At 44.8% G+C, this 19,673-nt stretch overlaps 3 protein-coding genes across 4 annotated transcripts; 2 read left to right on the top strand and 1 right to left on the bottom strand.

Annotated features, from left to right (window-relative positions):
• The first annotated feature begins 218 nt into the window (after positions 1–218).
• fam241a (family with sequence similarity 241 member A) lies at positions 219–5,912 on the top strand. 2 transcript variants are annotated; one of them, XM_079369655.1, is made up of 2 exons: positions 219–562; positions 2,006–5,912. In XM_079369655.1, the coding sequence occupies exons 1-2, from the start codon at positions 497–499 to the stop codon at positions 2,303–2,305; spliced, it is 366 nt and encodes a 121-aa protein (XP_079225781.1). In that variant the 5' UTR covers positions 219–496; the 3' UTR covers positions 2,306–5,912. The 2 variants fall into 2 exon arrangements, with proteins under 2 accessions (XP_079225781.1, XP_079225780.1); XM_079369654.1 differs by having other exon boundaries at positions 239–545.
• A 682-nt stretch (positions 5,913–6,594) lies between these two features.
• On the bottom strand, positions 6,595–10,828 carry jkamp (jnk1/mapk8 associated membrane protein). The gene is made up of 7 exons (XM_079369653.1): positions 10,688–10,828; positions 9,751–9,830; positions 8,728–8,882; positions 8,406–8,612; positions 8,112–8,293; positions 7,250–7,326; positions 6,595–7,037 (listed from the first exon to the last, which is right to left on the bottom strand). The coding sequence occupies exons 1-7, from the start codon at positions 10,689–10,691 to the stop codon at positions 6,819–6,821; spliced, it is 924 nt and encodes a 307-aa protein (XP_079225779.1). The 5' UTR covers positions 10,692–10,828; the 3' UTR covers positions 6,595–6,818.
• A 1,689-nt stretch (positions 10,829–12,517) lies between these two features.
• On the top strand, positions 12,518–16,179 carry gpr135 (G protein-coupled receptor 135). Its single transcript, XM_079370519.1, has 2 exons — positions 12,518–13,624; positions 14,264–16,179. The coding sequence occupies exons 1-2, from the start codon at positions 13,455–13,457 to the stop codon at positions 15,603–15,605; spliced, it is 1,512 nt and encodes a 503-aa protein (XP_079226645.1). The 5' UTR covers positions 12,518–13,454; the 3' UTR covers positions 15,606–16,179.
• The last annotated feature ends 3,494 nt before the right edge of the window (positions 16,180–19,673 follow it).

The following is a 19,673-nucleotide window of genomic DNA, read 5'->3' as shown; positions in this document are numbered from 1 at the left end:
AGCCACAGATGTACCTGTTTAAACACACAAAAAAGCAAACATTGAAAGCTCTGTTTCTACCTCATTCCCAAACTTCTTCAAAAAAGTGTTTTATTAAGATCATAATATAGAATGATTACTTTATGAAATATATTGATATGTCAAAAATTACAGTTTATTGTAATACAGTATTTATAGTCTCGGTCTGTTGTAATTCCATAAGGAGCCTGTAGGTGGCGAGTGTTTACATTTCTGAAACTGCAGTCTGTCGATACTGTTCTGCTATTGGATGAACTGTCGTGAACGCGCCGCGCGCCTCCAGGGCGGACCTTGATGCCGTGCTATCAATCTGAACTCTCGTGTTGTCATGATCCTTTGAAAAGTTACTGTCAGCGCCAGCGGACCGCAGCTGTGGAAAAATAAACTATAAAATGTCCGCTGCGACGCAACACTCAAACGAACAGTTCGTTTACCGTCGACGGGACTTTGAAGAGCAGCCGGCAGAGAACCGGAGAAGATGGCAAAGTCCTCAACCTGTCCCCGGACTACAGCAGCAAACACACCGGGTAAAGAAGAAGCGAAAGTACAGTAACATGCTAACATGCTAGCTGCTAGCTGTTTATTATTATTATTACATATACATATGCCGATCATCAAGCACGTATCGCTGGTTGTCATGGCAACGCCGTCTCGGAGCTAACGTTAATCTCAAAAAGGTGATGTGATGATACAAGAAAAAAAAGCTCGTCACTGCGTAACCATGAGCGCGTGAACCAAACCCCATCCATAAATCTATCTCTTTAAGATATATTTACAAAAAAGGCAAGCTGTGTGTTTCTGCTATGACTTGCCTTAAATGTATTTATAATTAACAAGTTCAAGGGAACAAATCGGCATGTATAAGAGATTATTAATGAACACAATCAAGTAAATAAAAAAGGGAATTTGAGACTATTCAATCTTCTTTTCTTTTTTTTCTTTTTTTAATGCAAGAGTAAAATTTCACATTAAACCACCCCGATGGTTGAGATTATGAAATGAGGCGTTTATTCAGTGTAGCTTGCTGGCATTTTCTCTTCCTAACTACGGAGAAAACTGTGTCAAAGGTCTAAAGACACTCCTCACCCCACCTACAGTACACCTTTACACTGAAACCTCAGTAATAACCTCATACTAACAAGTATAACTCCATGAAACATGAAAATTTACTTTGACAGGATTGTTTCTATAATTTCCACTAAAAATGTTTTTTTTAATCCCCTCTGAACATTTAACTTCCTAATGGAAAAAAGATCACTAGTTAAAAATGGCATACATCTTAAAAGAGGGAATTCAATGCTAAATGTTAAAGCTTTGTCCCCCTGTCTGTGAAGATTTCACAACAAGTCGGTCTCAAATTTCAGATTTAATGTGTTCAGCAGGTGTTTAAGCCAACATTGGAAACATGATAGGGTGTGTCTCACTTGGCCCTTTCATTCACTAAGGAAGTAAAACACAATACAATTCCTCCTAGCATGAAAGTAAAATGATTAACTACGCAGCTGGACTCAGCAATGCCATCCACATTTAACTGACAAAAAGGATTCAAATGTAACTTCACCCCAAGGTTGCCACATAAGCACACCCATTGCATACGTTTCAAACATGCGGTGCTAGACAACAGGAAATGCACAGAAATGGAGGACGGTGTAGGAGTTGATTATAGGCTGTTAACTTTTTTTTTTTCCTCCTCGCTTTAACAACGCGATGTAAACAAGCTCTGTGCCTGGAGGCATCCTGTAGGAGCAGGGAGAGGAAGTTGTACGCAGGCTGTTTCACATTCATATCGACCCGAGCGATGCCCGATCACGTTGAGCATGGGCACGTGGATGTTGAGCTGTAAGGAGGAATGTAGTCTTTAACCTGCAGACGGTTTGAATCAAAGTTGCTCGACTTCAGTTTTCTTCGACGAGTCGGTTTACTTTTTGATAATAACAAATGAAGTTGCTTTTTTTTGTGTAACCTGGTTGAAACTTTCTCACCACAGGTCGATGGCAGCCGGACCGGACCCGGACCCCACAGTGACCCCAGCACCAGGTGGCCCCTCATTGACGACCCGACCACCAGACAGCCGCGGCTGGACGACTGCGAGCGGATGGGGACGCTGTTCGGGATGCTCAACAAGTACCTGCGAGGACTGGGCTTCAGCCAGATGTACTTTGGGGAAAAGATAGTGGAGCCCGTGGTGATCATCTTCTTCTGGCTGCTGCTCTGGTTCCTGGGGATCCAGGCCCTGGGGCTGGTGGGAACTCTGTGCATCATCATCATCTACATCCAAAAGGAATGACAATCAGAGAGGAGGCTGCTGTCTTTTTTTTAATTTTATTTTTTTTATGGTCGCTTCTTACACATGCTGACGGGGATCCACAAAGGTTCTGTGCTTTTAGACGGCGAGGGCCTGCAGGACTCTGAAGGTGTTTTAAATCATGTTGACACAGAAAGAGTCCAGACGTGGGTCCTTTCTTCAGGGTTTTCTGGGCTGGATCTTCGCCCTGCTGCAGAAACAAAAGTGATTCAGTCCTGCTGCCTGCGCTCGGGAGTGGCTCTGTGAATCCAGGATCAGGAAACACAGATCGTTTTAATGTGAAGTTTTATCTTATAAATATCAGTCCTGATAGATTTGGATACCACGTGATCGACGACGAGACGTTCTCTGTTGTTTTAATGGACGAGTGGTGAAGCTTTAGGAAGAAAACTACATTGATTTCATGAGAGAGGAGCCAGGGGAGAGAAATCGAAAAGGAAAATGTACCCAATATTTGGTGCCTAGTACTTCTATTTTTGTTGCCGTGAAATCGAAAACATCATGGATAAGTTAAACAATCTGCTAACTCTGTCTGTGATTATAAACATGCTGTATTCCTTTACATTTAATCCACTCCCTACATTTTTGTTATTGAGCGATTTGAAGGGTTAACAGTTTTCCTATTGTCTGCTGAGAAAGACTAAAAGGCGCTTCACATGGTTTGGGATGAAATGAAACTGGATGCAAAGGGCCTCTGAAGACTGGTGATGACACGCTGTCGTCTCTTTAGAGGAACAGAAATGTGCAACGCAGGAAACGGTTTGTTTCTGTGTGAGTCAGGGTGTCAGAGTGAAAGCAGCACCCTCACACACTGACGTGCAGTATGTGGAGGTGTTGTGTCATCTGCACCGTGTACAGCTGAAAATACATGATGTGCATGCGAAGCTCGCTGCGTAATGCTTGTTTGGAGCTCTGCAGAGAGATGCCGCCTCTACGCCGGGTTCTTCTGATCTGAGTTTGTTCTTCATAAAAATCTTCTGACACCTTTCTTTTCTTTCCTCTCACTGATTGCCACTTGCTAATAACCAAGTCCTGCTGGCAGACAGCGACAGTACTGGATGCTGCGTAATGTTGACAGTTACCAAAGCTTTTTATGATGAGAGTCTTTACCTCCTCCTGTCGAACTGAACTGAAGCCAAATTACTCTGCGAAGGGCCCCGCTGATGTGATGTGCGTCTGGAGCCACAGTGTGCAGTACACACTGGCTGGTGGAGCCTCACCATCGACGAACCCTTCCTCCAAAAAAACTAAATGCACAAGTGATTCTTGAGACGGTCTGCAGCAGACACTCGGTCCTGCTTTAGTGCAGGGGTGCTCAATAGGCGGCCCACGGGCCGAACTCTTATTCCTTCACTGTGTTTTGGTTGGGTCACATGGCACGTGTATACCAGGACTGATCTCCATGACAACAGCTATACACAGATAGCTTGTTACTGGGTCACTGCTGCAACTTTAGCTTTCACTTTAGTTTTAGGAGCAGTCGGCACATTGGTGTTTTGCACGCTGTGAGGGCCTGATTTACTGATTTCTAAGTTGCGTGTTCACTCCAAAAGATTGCACGTTTGGTTGGTGGGCGTTTTACGGGTGATCCACTAAGAAACAAGTCTTCTTAAAGGTCCCATATTCTCCTTGGTCTGGATTTATTTGCTCTTGCTCTTTGTTTTCAGGTGTTTAGACACATCTATGTGCAAAAATTCAAAGTCTGCAGAAACACAGCTTCTTCTACCTCCTCATGTTGTGAAACACTCGGTCCCTAACACACACACACACACACACACACACACACACACACACACACACACACACACACACACACACACACACACACACACACACACACACACACACACACACACACACACACACACACCCCCCATTGAAACTGCGCTGAGTGACATCACCAGACAAAAACGTCACTGATTGGCACAAACTCCTGGGACTGACTGTAGCATTCCTAATATGGTATTAAGGGCGGGACATATCCGAGAACAAAGCTGAATGACTGGCCGTGTACGAGAGCGCACATCGGCCGACCAATCAGATCAGACTTGGCACCCTTTATTTTTATTTATTTTCTTTGTGGGGGATTCTGAGTGTTAGAAATACAGCACATGAAAACAGACACTTTTATCAAACATTAGTGACTTTAATAGGCGCATAAATGAGATGTATGAACCCAAAAAGGGAATAATGTGGGACCTTTAAGAGCGTTGGAGGAACATTCATTTTTGACATGAAGCTGGGTTTTTTTAGTGTTTTTCTTCGAGCCCGAACGATTTATCAGGGGCCTTAGTGGAATCGAGGACATCGGCCGACATGAGCATATCAAGTAATTACCAGTACCGGCTTTTTTTTTTATCACAGAGATGGCCGATATCACTGGACGTATACACCAGTCAGAGAGCGCTTCATTTGAGTTTCATTGTTTTACACTAGCAGTTCTGTCACCAGCAGAGGGCGCTATAAGAATCACGAGCATCATCACTCTGGAGCGTGTGAAGTGGTGACTCGAGTAGATGTGCGGTTACTTTCCAGTGGAGTGACCATCTCTTCTTCATAACACGTCTTTTCCACAAGTGTCAGAATGTGTCTGTCGCTCTCTGCAGATGGAACATAGATCTACGCTCAGAAAGATATCAGCCAGGATCTGTAACGACCTGACGCTCCTGTAACAGTCCCTGGGTTTTCTCTGTCTGATTTTATCGGAGCCATTTTATTTTCCACCTTGTGTTTCACAGAGTCTTCCGGTCCGTCTGTGCTGCAGAGCGGCAGCAGTCACGTGACCTGGCGAGCTCACAAGTCACACGTCGACCCTTGACTCGAGTGCATTGTTTAGATGGTTCACATATCGAGCTGGTCGGAGGAAATGATCATATCCTGTTTGGTTTTAGAGGGTGAGGGGAGTTCTTCCTTTTGTAACAAACACAAAATGCCTTTTTGACTCATCACACGCGACTGTCATCCAAGTACAAATCCTCTAAACAAGGGTCAATAAAATGTGACAGCCTCCCCGCTCTCTGCTCTTTTTATTCTGAAGGAAATGACACATCATGGTCTGAGAAAGGCCTTCTGTTAGTTTGTTTATTTAACGCACTGGAGTCAGTGATACATGAATGAAGAGGATCGATGGATGGAGGAGACTCAGCTCGTGCATGTTGAAGACATTTATGGACGTTGGCGCTCGTGCAGACGGGTCAGAACCATCTCATAATCATCGACGGGCTGCAGAACACATTTATTTACAAGTCAACACGTCACTGACTGTCCTGTACATCGATGGCTGTCAAAAGCACGTCTTGAATGTTTACTGATCGTATCGTCGAGGACACAAAAACTGTTTTCCAAAGAAGAATCCTTCACACAGTCTTACGAGCACAAACACATGGGCAGCGTTTCTTTCAGGACTTTTATGGGTTTCTTTGTTGCCATGGCAACACAACAGGTATTCATGTCTCGTGATTTGTTTTCCTCTCATCTCAGAGTTCACACTGATGGTACTGTGACGAGGTCCAGTAACTGGAGACGTGCCAGTTCACTTCCTGAGCACTGCTGAGGTGGTCTTGAGCAAGGCAATTAAAAAAATAAATAACACCATCTCTGACATCTCTCCTTTTAATGCGTGTGTGTGTGTGTGCATGTGTGTGTGTGTGCAGCATGTGTCAAACTGAATTTCACCTCCGAGGATTATAAAGTTTATCTTCATCATTTTGCACGGCTCAAAAGTTCCAAACCATCATCATAATAATAATTAAAACATGCCAGCTTTAAAGCGCATCGTGTCTCAGTCTGAAGAAGGGGGCGGAGTCAGCAGCAGCAGCTGAGTCTGTGCAGACTTGTTCAGCGCGACCTGCCGCTCCACAGCTGCATGAAGAGCCGACATCTTTCCTCAACGGCGCCGTGAAGTCCACCAGTCTTCAGAGAGCCGGGACAATAAGCAGCTTTCAGAGGTTCACTCCTTAAAGGAGGAGGAGGAGAGTGGAGTGGCAGCCATCTTTGTTCACCATCGACCAGCAGAGCTTTTCACGCAGTGTATTTACAGTATTTACAAGAAGACGCTCGCGCTCATGATAAATCAATAAATAGAAAGGCAGACGGGAACATGGGCACGTTTAGCATCTGTACAAGAGGAACACTTTAGTGCTTCTGACTGAGTGCGTCCCCTTCATCTGTCATTCATATACATCAGATATGACTCCATGGGTCACGTGATGGGGGGGGGGGGTTCATTTTTATGGAAAACAGGAGCTGGGAGAAACTTCTTCATGGATGCAGTGATCTATCGATGATGGAAAGAAAAACATCAGTGACCCTGATGGCAGCGTGAAACGTCGTGAGTGACATGAAGTCCTGTGAGATGTGAAGTGTCACATGACCAGAAGAAAGACGTTTCTTTTTCCTTCAGGTGGAGAGAAAACTGAACCTGTCGAGACGCTTCGATCACATTAACCATGAAAGCTCCGCCCCCTCAGCGTCACACCGCTCAACGCTCAGGTACTCAGTGTCCGTTGCCGCCCTCGGACAGGATCCGGCTCGGCTCGGTGAACTTTGCCGTGGCGATGTAGAAGAGGGCGGGGCCGGGCACCAGAGCCAACAGCGGCAGGTCCTGATCCAGTTTGTCCAATCGAGAGATGGAGATGATGCCGTAGGCGTGGAGCAGCCAATGACTGAACAGGACGACCAGACGCTTCTTCTTCACGACCAGGTGCTTGAAGGACTGTGGGGGTTTGAAGGTGAACACGTTAGCTTCACACGAACACAAACGACACGCTCAGTCCTTCTGAAGAACAGAAATCATCTCAGGAAGAGAGTTTATGACTCAGCTGTTTTTACATTTCACTTTAAGCTGATTTAAAGCGGCTCAACGTGGAGTCCTTTCACACATCTGTGGACTCGACCTGCTACATGACACAAAGCGAGGGCGCTCACCTGAATCTCCGAGGCCGACATGTACACAGCCAGAGTGACCAGAGACAGGACCAGGATGATGTACGGGAACGCGTAATCTGAAACACACACACACCCACACACACACACAGTCAGTGACTTTGATTTCCTTTCATTCTGACAGCGTGGATGTGTGAAGGCGTCTGAATCGTTCTGTTTCTCTCTCAGCGGTAGAGCGGCGCTGTCAACCTGCTCAGAGACCACGGAAGGCGTGTGACCACGATGAACTGCTTGTCAGTAATAATATAATATTATTATCCGTCACAGCAGGCAGGACGCAGACATGGGCAGATAAAAGCAGAGAACGTGAAGGTGCCGCGTCCACCTCGCGTTTTCTCCGGGACAGAAGCGCCGACTGTGCGTGCGCTCAGGAGAGCTCGCACGAAGCGAAGTAAAGTTCTGCACGTCCGTCCTGCCTCCATGACAACAGTCTGATGACAACGGCGGCAGCATGATCAGATTTGTTTATTTTCCCGATCAGACACGGAGCGAGGAGGATGTGCGTGCGAGACACGATCCAAATGTCATACATTTGGAAAAGTTGAACGATTTTCAACTTGAGCACGAAAAGAAAGAGCGGGCTGGTTAAAGAACGAGGCTGGGGGGGGGGGGGGCTGTGCTTCTCCCTCCAGGAAGCTGCCGGCTGCTGCAAACGGCAGGTGGACACGGAGCTTCAACAGCTCGTCGGGAAGGGATCTCCTGTTTTAAATCTTGAGATATGACGATGTGTGGGTTAAATTTAAGTCTTCAGCTTCATGAAATGAATCCTCGTTCGTGTTTTGATTGCAGGATACTGAAGAGACTCACATGCTCATTGAATCATTTCTTCTTGTCTGATACTCACAGAGCAGACCGCCTCCCACCGCCTGCAGCACGGTGAGGATGGGGAAGAAGTAGAGCGCGGCGTAGATGCTCTTGAAGCGATCCGACTTTCCCAAACCGCACGCGATCTTCTTCACCAGCAGAGGGCGCAGCAGCATCATCAGCACCAAGCAGAAGGCGTAGTAGATCAAGACGATGGTGTAGCTGGAGAGGAGAGAGAGAGACAAGGTGACACACTGCCAGCTCTGATCACTTTCTTTATTCACAGTCTGTGTGTGTTCGGAGCGTCGGGAGCGTCGGGAGCGTCGGGACTCACAGCGGGTAGACGGCCTCCTGCGTGCAGTGTAAGGTGTTGACGTAGTCCGGACTCGGGTTGTACAGCATAGTGTACCAGTCTGACAGCATCTTGACGGGACAGGAGCGAATACTGAGCATTCCCACCGGGTCTATGACCAGCAGAGTGACCACGGCCGACACGCCGCACTCCAACATGGCCGTGACGTGCTGCAGCAGAGCGCTGGAGCTGGACGCCGCCACAACAACAACAACAACAACAACAACAACAACAAGGAGAACAGCAGTATTAGAGGCTGTCAAAGAAGCGAAGACGCCAGCAAACGGGGAGCGTGTTCCCTCACCTCTTCTTCCCGGAGTACCACTCGATGAAGAACCAGTGCAGCACCAGAGGCAGCATGGCCATGAAGCCCAAGTAGAGCCAGTCGTAGAGCTCAGGGTCGCCCGTGCAGCGTGTACACACCTTCTCCAGGTTTGCACGCTCTCCTCGAGGACAGACCTGACAAAACCACCACGAAGAGAAAACACTGAATCCGAACCACATTTCAATCCACGTCATCTGAATGCGTTTTCCTGTTAGAGTGTTGAAGAGATCAGAGAGAATTAATCTGTTTGACAGTGTTTTTAATTATCATCATCATCATCATTTCATCACAGCTGCTTTTATATGATTTGTCTTTGTCTTTCTTTTGAAGTCCCGGTGCCGAGGCAACCCGAGTGTATCCTGAGTCTAACCACAGTAAACAGCAGAGAGCGTGTGGGTTTCAGATGCTTTTGTGTGAACTCATGAAAGGCACTGTGACCCCTCAGTGACCTCTGGGTGAGCGGTGTTTATTCAATAGGTTTAATCATTTTATTTTTCATTATGCTTTTCTTCATTTTATAGTTTTGATTATATTGATTTCTTTTGGGGTTTTGAAAAAAAGACTGTCAGATTTTTTTTTGTTACTCTTTTGAATTTTCTAAAAAACCTTTTTGATTGGGTTTCTTCATGACGCCCCCCTGTGGACCCTCGGAGGGTGAGTTGAACACTAACCACACTACGACACACGGAAACTGACAAATCACACCTCAGATCACCGAGTGGAGGAGGGCTGAAGTGAAGGGATTGGACTTGAACCTATTTTAGCCAGTAAATCCTGGAGGCGGATAAACGGACCATTCCTTCTCCCTTAGTTCTAGGAAAGAGGAAACTAGTGAACTAAAGAAGGAGACGTTAGCTCAGGTAGGATCATACACCCATTTAAGAAAGTCCAGGATGTGAACAATGACAGGTCCATGCTATGTCACTTTTAAACGTGGTTCTTTTGTAGTATGTAAACAGAGGAGACCAGTCTTTATTTGAGGTGAACCTGTGGATGACTTACCCCACACTCTCCTTCCACTGACCCGTTGACCAGGATCCTCCCACAGTACAGGCCCGGACACCGTGAACTCATGGCCACAACTGCAGAAACACACAATCACTGTATTAAAGATCTCTGCAACACCAGTCCACTTTTACTGCTTCAAAAATAAACAAACACATGCCGTCCAAGTAAACACATTTAGCTTCTCTCATACAAGCTGGCATGCAATTCAGACTTTTTGGGGGGGTGGGGAGGCTAATATATCTATAGGATATAGTCATGGGATGTAATGTTCAAGCACTTGTCCTCCACCTTCTTTAAAACACTCGTGGTTTAAAAGCACTTTAATAGTTGCAGTGATGTAATGATTCACGCTTTCTGCAGATATGTGCTGACAGAACAACATTAAAGTCTCGGTTTGTTGCTAATAAGAACAAAAAAAAACATTTGAATGTTACGACATAACGAGTGACCGTGTTATCTGATGACTTCCTGTCGGTGGCGTCCGTAATTTTCGTAAAGTTAATTGTTTCTCGCGATGCCCATTTGTTTATCTTTTCATTATAGTTTGAGATAATTATTATTATAATTGTCATAAAAGATATTTACGTGATTAATCCACAACAACCACATCTTATTTTTTATTCAATTGGAAGTCATCAAATAGCACGGTCACCGAATAAACCGATACACCCTGAAAAAGCGTCATGTTTTAGCGTCACAGTGAAAACCTAATCACTACAACACCAACCTTTAATGTTGTCTGTTTTAAACTATATGGCAGTATCTGTTATCTGTTCCTGAACTAAAGAGACGTTTCAGACTTCACAGATCTTCTCTGTTAGCTAACATCACGTCAGCTTCTTTCAAGCAAATAAAAGAAAAAAAGCCAATTAAACCAAGTTAACGAGATGTATATCAGTAAATATATAATTAATCTAAAGGCTCTGCTTACCCATTGTGCATCAAATGTTGATCGAAATCCTAATCGCTTCACTGCTGTATTTTCATTTCGGACAGAAACAGGATCCGGACACAAATTAGTGTAACACAGAACAGAGGTTCCTGTTCTTCTTCTTCTTTTATTTTTCAGGGGTTGTCAAACTTCATTTGCTCATCCTCGCCACCACCTGGCAAGGAGAAGAATAGTGAGCAAAAAAAAGAAAGAAAGAAATAAAACAAAAAATCATAGAATCAGATTTATTAGCTGAATATTTGGACATGTTCAAAAATGTTGAGCCCGACTTTATAGGTTGTATCCATGTCATAATAATACATTTTATTGATAAGTGATTTTCAAAACCTACAAGACACTGTACATGTGTTAAAAAAAAGACACAAGGGTCAGAACAGTAAAGACAGACTGATACAGTATTACACACAAGGGTAACAAATGCCTACCAGGAAACATGAAACAACTAATCAGTCTACAGTCCATCCGACAATCAGATTTTTTAACAAATAAAATTCGCAACATACACAAAAGCAATCCATCACCTGTGAATGTAGAGACCTAATTTAAGCCACTTTATAGTATGTGTTTATTTATTTAAAAACATCTATGAACACATTTTCTTCTGATTTTCTTCTGTTTTCATTTCTTCCTCTCTTACTATGAATTTTTTTTTACTCATTTATTTATTTTTGTACATATATGCTTATACCTTCCAATTGGAGCTACCTCTTTAAAGACTTTTAACAGCTTGTACTCGGGCGCGAGCTCTGCTTTGCAAACGCCTTCATTTTTCGTCACTTATCTCACAGGGGCATTACATTACAGATGCAAAAAAAAAACAAAAAAAAAAACTATCACCAGTTACCATGGCAACTGTGTGAAACGTCAAACGAAGCTATGAGCACGTTCATGCTGTGGGCGTGGTTTGAGAGAGGAGGGGGGGATTGTTTGCAGGTAGAGAGACCCCGAGAGAGAGAGAGAGAGAGAGAGAGCTCGTGCAGGGTCTGCACCTGGGATTAATGCAGCAGATTCCGGAGCTGTTATCAATGGACATCTAAAGGAGGAGAAGTTTTATTTTCTCTTTGTAGAGACACAGCAGCAGAGGAGGAGCCGTCCGTCCGTCTGACTCTCCCTCAGACCGAGGAGCTTTGATTTTCTTCTCCAGCTGCGTCTGGGAGAAAAAGAAAAACATGGACTGTTTTTCTCCTGCTGCTCGTACAAAGGATTTAAAAAAAGGCCCAACAAGCTGGAAAGAAATGCACGTTAACATGTTTGAGTCTGACGACCTGCTGGAGTCAGGATGGATCTGACGGTTTGTGCAGCTTCCACAAACCTTGAGAGGAAAACGCTGACATGATCTGCTTATTGAAACGTCAGGAAAACAAACGTGTGGATTGAAATGACCGAGAGAGAGAGAGATGTGCATGTTGTTTTCATGTGGACAGAGTTTTAACACAATGACACAAGTTTGAAGGGAAACGCAGGTAAAGATGAAGGGAAGGAAACATGAACGAATAACGTTTGCGTTAAATGCAAATTCAGCAAACATGCATGAACACAAAGGATGGCCTCAGACCTTTAAAGCAATCACTGTCGGTGGAGTTCACTGTTAAAGAGTGCTGCAGGGCCTCCATCTCTTCAACAAGTATTCCGTTATGTTGATGATTTAAAAGCTGCAGCTGTTTGTTTGTGTTACATCTCCAGATGAATTCAAGGCTAGATTACACTCGACTGCACCATTTTCACATCACTGTTGCTCAAACTTTACAGAAGTGATAGTCCTAAAGATATCCTTGAAATTACTGAGCGGAAACACGCAATTTAGAATAAATGCATCTGCAGCTTTAACAATGTGATCCCATCTCGAGGAGTTTACCTTAACGTTCAAATCAAAAAAGCAGACAAGTGGTTAAGTTATTGATAAAAGCTGAATTATAGTGACAGGTGTCATATGTAATCACAACGCTGTGTTGTTGCTGTAGATTGAATATTGATCAGGTTGTTTTCCTCAAGCTGAACACACAGAATCACTACGTTTTAGATGTCACATTAAAGTGTGACATGAATGTTGTTTTTAAGCTTTTAAAGGTAAAATAGTTTGAAAACACGTTTGTGAAGAAGGACACAGAAATAGTTGATTCTTTGTTAAAAATGTGTCTCCATCTAGAGGATTCAACCTAAACCTGCAAAAACATAAAAGAGGTTCCAGATGTTGAAGTAAAAAAAAAAAAAACAATAGTATGTGTCATCTCATCAGTTTGATTTTACATAAATGCTGTTTTTGTCGCCTCTATAACTCAGATATCTAAACTTAGATTTGGCTAAATAAGTGCAGTGTTACATTTTTACTCCACAAATTGAAAACAGTTTACAGAAATGCTTCTTTAATTTAAAACGTTGAAAAACTGGAAAAATATGATTCTTAAATCGTTCCAAAAGGAAGAACTCCAGGCAGAAAGCATCATTTGGTCAGTCACAAGTTAGACTTTTAAAAAGCATCAAAAATCGTTCCTCTTCTCACAATGTCTCTGTTGAATCATTTGCTGTCTTAAAAGCACATTTCCACCACGAGGATTGTATTAGAGCTTTTAAAAAGTCAACCGTTCTGTCCACATGTGAAGAATATGTTGAAGTTGAGATTTATGTGGCACAGATTATTTATATCTGTTGTGGTGCATTTTTAATGAACGGCTCCCGAGGCTTCAATCAGTGACCTCTGAATCCTCCGAGCTGGACGTCAATAGAAAAGGTCACTGGGGATGTTTGAATGGATGTGTGTGAGGCAGGTGTTTCCTTGTGTTGTTTCTGTGCGCACTCATCGATGGATCCGTCTGTTAGCGCCGCCCCGTGGGGCAGCGGGGGCGCCAACTACACGGCTGACACCTCGGCCCCGAGCTTCAGCCACCAGCTGAGCACCGCCTCGCCTGTCGTACCCAGGTAAGTCACCGTCCTCGGCTGGTTTCTGATTAAAGCTGAGCTGGGCGCATCTGCAACAATGCGTAGAAACGTCGAGTGAGCTGAAGATGATGAAGATGTTTCTTCATCTGAAGGAAGAGAGAGGCAAACATTCACTCTTTCTCTCCCTGCACTCTCCTTTTCAGAGCAGACACAAAGGTGACAGAACAGTTTGAAGGAGAAAGATTTAGATCCCATTTTTTTTACTACTCAACTTCTTCGTCTCAGGCAAACGATGTGAGGTCACATCCGGGGTTTAAGAAGAGCGGTTAAACGCCCATCACGTGCTGCAGGTGCAGGACAAGAATGACGCTTTCACACTTGCTGAAAACCTGAAGAAAATGTACACAAACTGTTCGCTTCGCCTCCAGCCTGACATTTTTCCAGCCAATCCCCAAATACGTTTTCCACAGTAAATGATCGGGGGGGAAAGTCACAGCGAGGGAGGGAGAGGGGTCTGTGATGTTTTCTATCCTGCGACTGGTAGACTGCACGACAGTGTGTCTCACTGCTCCTAATTAAAGGGATTCATCATGTAGTCTGCTCTGCTTGTTGATCTTTTGATTATGTCTGACTGATCATAGATTGGATGTCCCTCTTTTCTTTCATTTGGATCTCTAGGGTTGTTTCCATAATGACCCGTCTGGTGACCACCAGCACCGTTTCCACAGCGGGGACCACAGGAAACCTTTCGACCTTCAGGGACCAGATCGAGAACGAGCTCAGTCGACTCCAGCAGGCGTCGACTCCGTCGGTGCTCAGCGCCTCCGAGAGTAACTCCGTCCTGCGAGGCATCACGGTGGCAGCTCAGGCCCTGGTCCTTCTCTCCATCTTCCTCCTCTCCAGCCTGGGAAACTCGGCCGTGGTCATCGTCATCATCAAACACAGACAGCTCAGGACCGTGACGAACGCTTTCATCATGTCGCTGTCGCTGTCGGACTTCCTCACGGCCGTCCTGTGTCTGCCGTTCTCCTTCGTCATGCTCTTCAGTAAGGACGGCCGCTGGATGTTCGGCGATGGTTTCTGCGTGGCTAACGGCTTCTTCAACACCTGCTTCGGCATCATCTCCACCCTGACGATGACTCTGATCTCCTTCGACAGGTACTACGCCATCGTCAGACAGCCGCAGGCCAAAATCGGACGCCAGAAAGCCACTCAGCTGTTGATAGCTGTGTGGTTGACTGCGGTGATTTTCTCGATCCCTTGGTATCTTTTGGTTCGAACGCCTGCAGAGATCCACAAACAAGGTTTCTACCACTGCATGTACGTGTTCCACTCGGGGACGTCGCGCATGGGCACGGCGTACAGCACCTGCCTCATCGTTGTGTGCTACTTGCTGCCCTTCTCCCTGATGTGTTTCTGTCATTACAACATCTGTAAGACGGTCCGGCTAACGGAAATCCGAGTCCGACCTGTGACAACGTACGCATACTTGCTGCGCTTCTATAGCGAGATGCGAACGGCCACCACAGTCCTGATTATGATAGTGTTCGTTATTTTTTGTTGGGGGCCGTATTGTTTAATGGGGTTGATAACAGCGATGGGGAACTTCACGTTTAACCCTGCGATGGACACGGTGGCTATATGGCTCGCCTGGGCTAACGGAGCTATCAACCCTCTGATTTACGCCCTGAGGAACCCCAACATATCCATGTTGCTGGGGCGCAGCAGGGAGGAGGGATATCGGACCAGAAACATCGCCGCCTACCTCTCCAGCCAAACGCAGAACCGCGAGATCCGTCTCAACCAAGCCGAGAGAATCAGGGACCGCTACGTGAGTCGCGTCGGGGTTCACAACAACAGCCGGCTGTCGAGTTCAAGTCCGGGAAAGGGAGGAGAGGTGGCGATGTGGGCGAGTAAGAACCCCGCAGTGTTGTTCTGCAGGGACGCCCAGCCGGACACGGCGACATTACCGAACTCTGTCTGCACGCCCAAGATGAAAACAGCCGACACGAGCCTGTGACTGTTCTGAACCAAACGATGACGTGTTGCATCCTGTCTGTGTGCGTGTGGTGTTGTGGATCTATAGGGAGCGCTTTCACTCGTTTGAGACGTCTCTTTAGAAAAAAAAAAAAAAGATTATATTTATGTCAGAATTTATTATGTTTATATCCTCCCAGAATTCATTGAATTTTGCTCCAAGAATCAAACCAGTATTTGTGGTTTACAGAACAGTTTACACCATGTGGACACTTTTATAAGAAGACGAACAAGAGATAATTATAGTTAGAATAATTCTTCTAAAGTCTTTTCAAGAAACAGGTGGATCAAATAAAGATGAGCGACGGCTGCAATCCGCTCCATGAGAGGAGATGAAACTGATCAATGTGCTGCAAAGGACTCAATGTCAGTATTTATTTATTTTTTAAATGCAAAAAGCATTTATGCAGCATGTTGACCTGGAAAACACAAAACAGGGCTAACACTTCTTGCATCCTATACGTCTCGTGCTTCAATGTATTTAATGTGTCCATTATTTTAATGTCTAAAGAAGGCAGTGTTCAGGGTGTAGTGGTGATGGAGTAGCTTCCCCCCGCCCCCCCAAAAAGAAAAAAGAAAAAAACACACAAATGGACTCATCCTGACTTTATGCAGAATCCATTCAGGCAGCAGGGAGGGAAGTGCAGTGTTTTTGTTAAAGGGGTTTTTTGAACTGACTTTTGGGTTGTGTTTTGGTTCACATCCTGCCTCCAATAGTTTACATGGTTTACTGTAATGGCTGCATAGTTATTAGCACCGTTTCCACCGAGCAGTCGGGTTTGCTTCAGTTCGGTTTGGTTCAATAAACCTCGCTCTTGATTGCGTTTCCACAGCCGAACGTGCCCTCGCACGTCACTAAATAAGATTGGCGTGACGTCGTGTCGACAGACAACGAATCGAACAGAGAAGAAGAATGTGACTCCTGGGACGGTCTGCGTCTCCGAGGCTGTCCATACGCGCCATAGGATGTTTAATCAGGGGGCATTTTGTGTTTGTCTTTGTTACTGCTGTCGCACAGGAAGTGAAGAGAATAAACTAACAGACTGCACTGTGTCCAGCTCCAACTTGTATCCTACGTTTGGCACCCAAACAGAAGGTTATCAGTCCAAACGTTTGACTGTGGAAACGCCAGTAAATGTGTACCGGACCCAACCGGACCGCTTGGTGGAAACGGGGATATAGTCCATGGAACTCACATCCACTCAGAGTTTGTGTTGAAGCCAGTGAGCGGCTCAGGTTGCTTCTGTCTCCTTGTTGCCTCGTTGTTGTGTTTGTGCGGTTTCTTCAGTAGCTTCATTGCAGAAAAGAGGATCCAGGTGCCGATCATGAGGACTTTCTGTGAACTCATTGGTCGGCCTGTTTGTGTCAGTGTCACCCCAACTATTTTCTCAACAATAAAGAAGTTGCATTTGTATTTTTAAATTGCACTTGTAGACTCTTTTTTTTTTAACCTAAAATGTTCCTGTATTCACCTCGTCCTGATCACTGAGAAGACGCTAACTCTCCGTTTGGACATTAATGTCTTTGTCTTTCCTTCACGTTAAAACCTGCGTGTTAGGATTTCATCTAAAGGTCGTCGGTCTTTGAACATCGACGTCCCTCGGAGCTTTTTACAAACAGTCAGGAGATCTGAGACGGGACGGAAAAAAGACAGATTACTGTTTGTTTTTTTTTGCTGAGGTGCGTCGGCATAATCACATGTTGGTATACTGTATGCACACACATCATCATCGCAGGTTTAATTTACATATACAGTGAGCAGGTGGTGAGGTAATCTCTTATGTAGCACCTCATATTTAATCAGTGTGTGAGAATGACACACACATATAGAAACATATCAGGCTTTACAAGAGGGTGGCTGAGGAGACATACAGAAAATAGTTCCTCTATGATCATTTAGAGAGGTGAAAGCAATGACACATGATTGAACAGGCGTTGTAGTGGTGGAGCCATCTGTGTGTGTCGATGGACAGATTTTTATTTTTAGGATATTTTCAAGAGTTTGGAAAAATAAAAAAATAAAAAACCTCAGGACATGATCAGAACATCTGTGTCAGGGTGCATTTACACATTCAGACTGTTTTATTCACTTTAAACTGAGCCGAGGTGAAAGGCCACCGAGATGGTTCTGGTGCTGTTGGTGTAAACGTATGTTTTCTTCGTAAATTCTTTAACTGTAAAATAAAAGTTTGAAAAGAGTTTTTTTCTTGATCTTATTGATGTCTCATTTCTTTTTCGAGGGTCATAAAAAGAATTGTATTTCCTTTGCCCCCCCCCCCCTCTCTCTCTCTCTCTCTCTGTCCCTGATTTCTGACTGATGTGCTTCATGCAGTATCTGACTGTTCAGCAGGCTGTGTAAGCTTTACGTGTTTTCTAGTATCATGTTATGTAATGCAGATTGTGTCCTGCAGGGGGAGCTACAGTCCACTAAACGAGTCTTTCAGAGGCTGAACAGATTTAAATGCTCGCACTGATTGTTGACCTCCACCTGCAGCAGCTGCAGGTGGCGCTGTTTTTTGTTGTTGTTACATTTCCAGGTCATTAACCCTTTAAAGGAGCTTCTACCTGCACAGGTGAGCGTGCTAGTAAACTAAACTGTTAGTGTGACAGCTTCACGCATAATGAGTTTCTCTTGTGAGCTGACATCAGCCTGCCGTTTGACTGTGGAGACAAAAGAACAAACAGCCTGCAGCTGATCATCGGACGCGTGTGTGCGCGCGCGCGCGCGTGTGTGTGCTGGAATGTCACCTGGCTTCATAACACGCGCGCGCACGTACAGTCAGGGGATCATGTTGGTATTCAGGGCACTCTCATGACGTCTGATGATGCAACGTAAGACAAAATGTAAATGATAAGTATCAGTAAGCAGACGGTTTGTTTCCTTTGGAGCGAGACCTTTTAAAAAGCATCACAATGCATGCTTTATAAACGCCCATGTTACTCACTCACACACACACACACACACACACACACACCTTTTGTGAGCCTTTACTGAATATAATAATCATGTTGTAACACAGGAAGTATTTGCGTATGTGTCCAGATCATCCAGTCTGAGCGCAGATCTTAAATATTCTGATGCAGAAATAAGTTTTTATCAGAAGGAGAGAATTATGTTCCCTCATGTGTTTCCATCAAAAAAGTTTTTAATACTACCTTTCACGTCATGTCGGTTTTGTTTTGCACTTTTGCAGCAGGTTTGTGTACCCTTCACATCATCGCTCAACTGGAAGGTCATGGGCTCGCTCCCCGGCTCCTGCAGCCACATGATGTCTTCTTGGGCGAGACAGATTCCTCCAGCTGCTGCATCACCGGTGTGTGTGTGTGTGTGTGTGTGTGTGTGTGTGTGCACATTTACTGTCCGGTCTCTTTCCACAGTCATGTGGAGACTGCTGCATATTTGACTTCTTCGTATTTGTGATTTCCATCAGTCACATCTGTCATCGTCTCCGCAGTCGAGACATTGTGCATCATCACTAACTCCTTCCCTTCTCCAAACACTGGAGACGGTTTAGTCGAATGGATGTGTTATGGAAAATTTTACTCCATGTGTACTACGAAGGTCTCATAGAATCTGTCATATGAAATGTATCTGAAATGTCTTAGAACACTACATGCACAGCATATTGGGTGTTTTGCTTCCCATCATTTCGTTCTCTCTATTCTGTTTCTCACACTCTGTACATGTGGGAAGAGTCACCCAGACTCTTTCTCACTGGACTCCATCTCCTTCTCAGCCTTGGGAGATGGTAAATAGTCATGTAGTCTCTTTTCTCACACTAGGGGATAGATTGTGTCCTGCCAGGTGGGCAGTGGCTCTATGTGGCGTGATGGGGGAGTGATCTGTGTAATGTGATGGAAATGTATAAGTTTTCATGTTTGCCTTTTCTCGGGGCCTCTTTCTCTCCTCACCGTGTGAGAGAGGGGTCTTCCAACGCTTATCTTGCCTTCGAATAAATGTTCATTGAGACCAGATCGATCTTGGGGTTCTTTTCTGAATAGATCTTCTCGCTCTTTATTTTCACTCTTTGGTAACGGGAAAAATTCCACA

Source organism: Symphodus melops, assembly GCF_947650265.1.
Source record: "Symphodus melops genome assembly, chromosome: 19".
In the NCBI taxonomy this organism is placed as follows: Eukaryota; Metazoa; Chordata; class Actinopteri; order Labriformes; family Labridae; genus Symphodus; species Symphodus melops.
Note: the sequence above shows the minus strand (reverse complement) of the source record. Positions and strands in the feature narration are given on the sequence as shown.

Coding starts and splice junctions, on each gene's coding strand:
- fam241a (XM_079369654.1), top strand. CDS start 411: ATGTCCGCTGCGACGCAACACTCAAACGAACAGTTCGTTTACCGTCGA. Junction 546..2,005: donor TACAGCAGCAAACACACCGG/GTAAAGAAGAAG, acceptor TTCTCACCACAG/GTCGATGGCAGCCGGACCGG.
- jkamp (XM_079369653.1), bottom strand. Junction 7,327..8,111: donor GGTGGGAGGCGGTCTGCTCT/GTGAGTATCAGA, acceptor TGTGTGTTTCAG/ATTACGCGTTCCCGTACATC. Junction 7,038..7,249: donor TGTCGGCCTCGGAGATTCAG/GTGAGCGCCCTC, acceptor AAACCCCCACAG/TCCTTCAAGCACCTGGTCGT.
- gpr135 (XM_079370519.1), top strand. CDS start 13,455: ATGGATGTGTGTGAGGCAGGTGTTTCCTTGTGTTGTTTCTGTGCGCAC. Junction 13,625..14,263: donor GCCTCGCCTGTCGTACCCAG/GTAAGTCACCGT, acceptor TTGGATCTCTAG/GGTTGTTTCCATAATGACCC.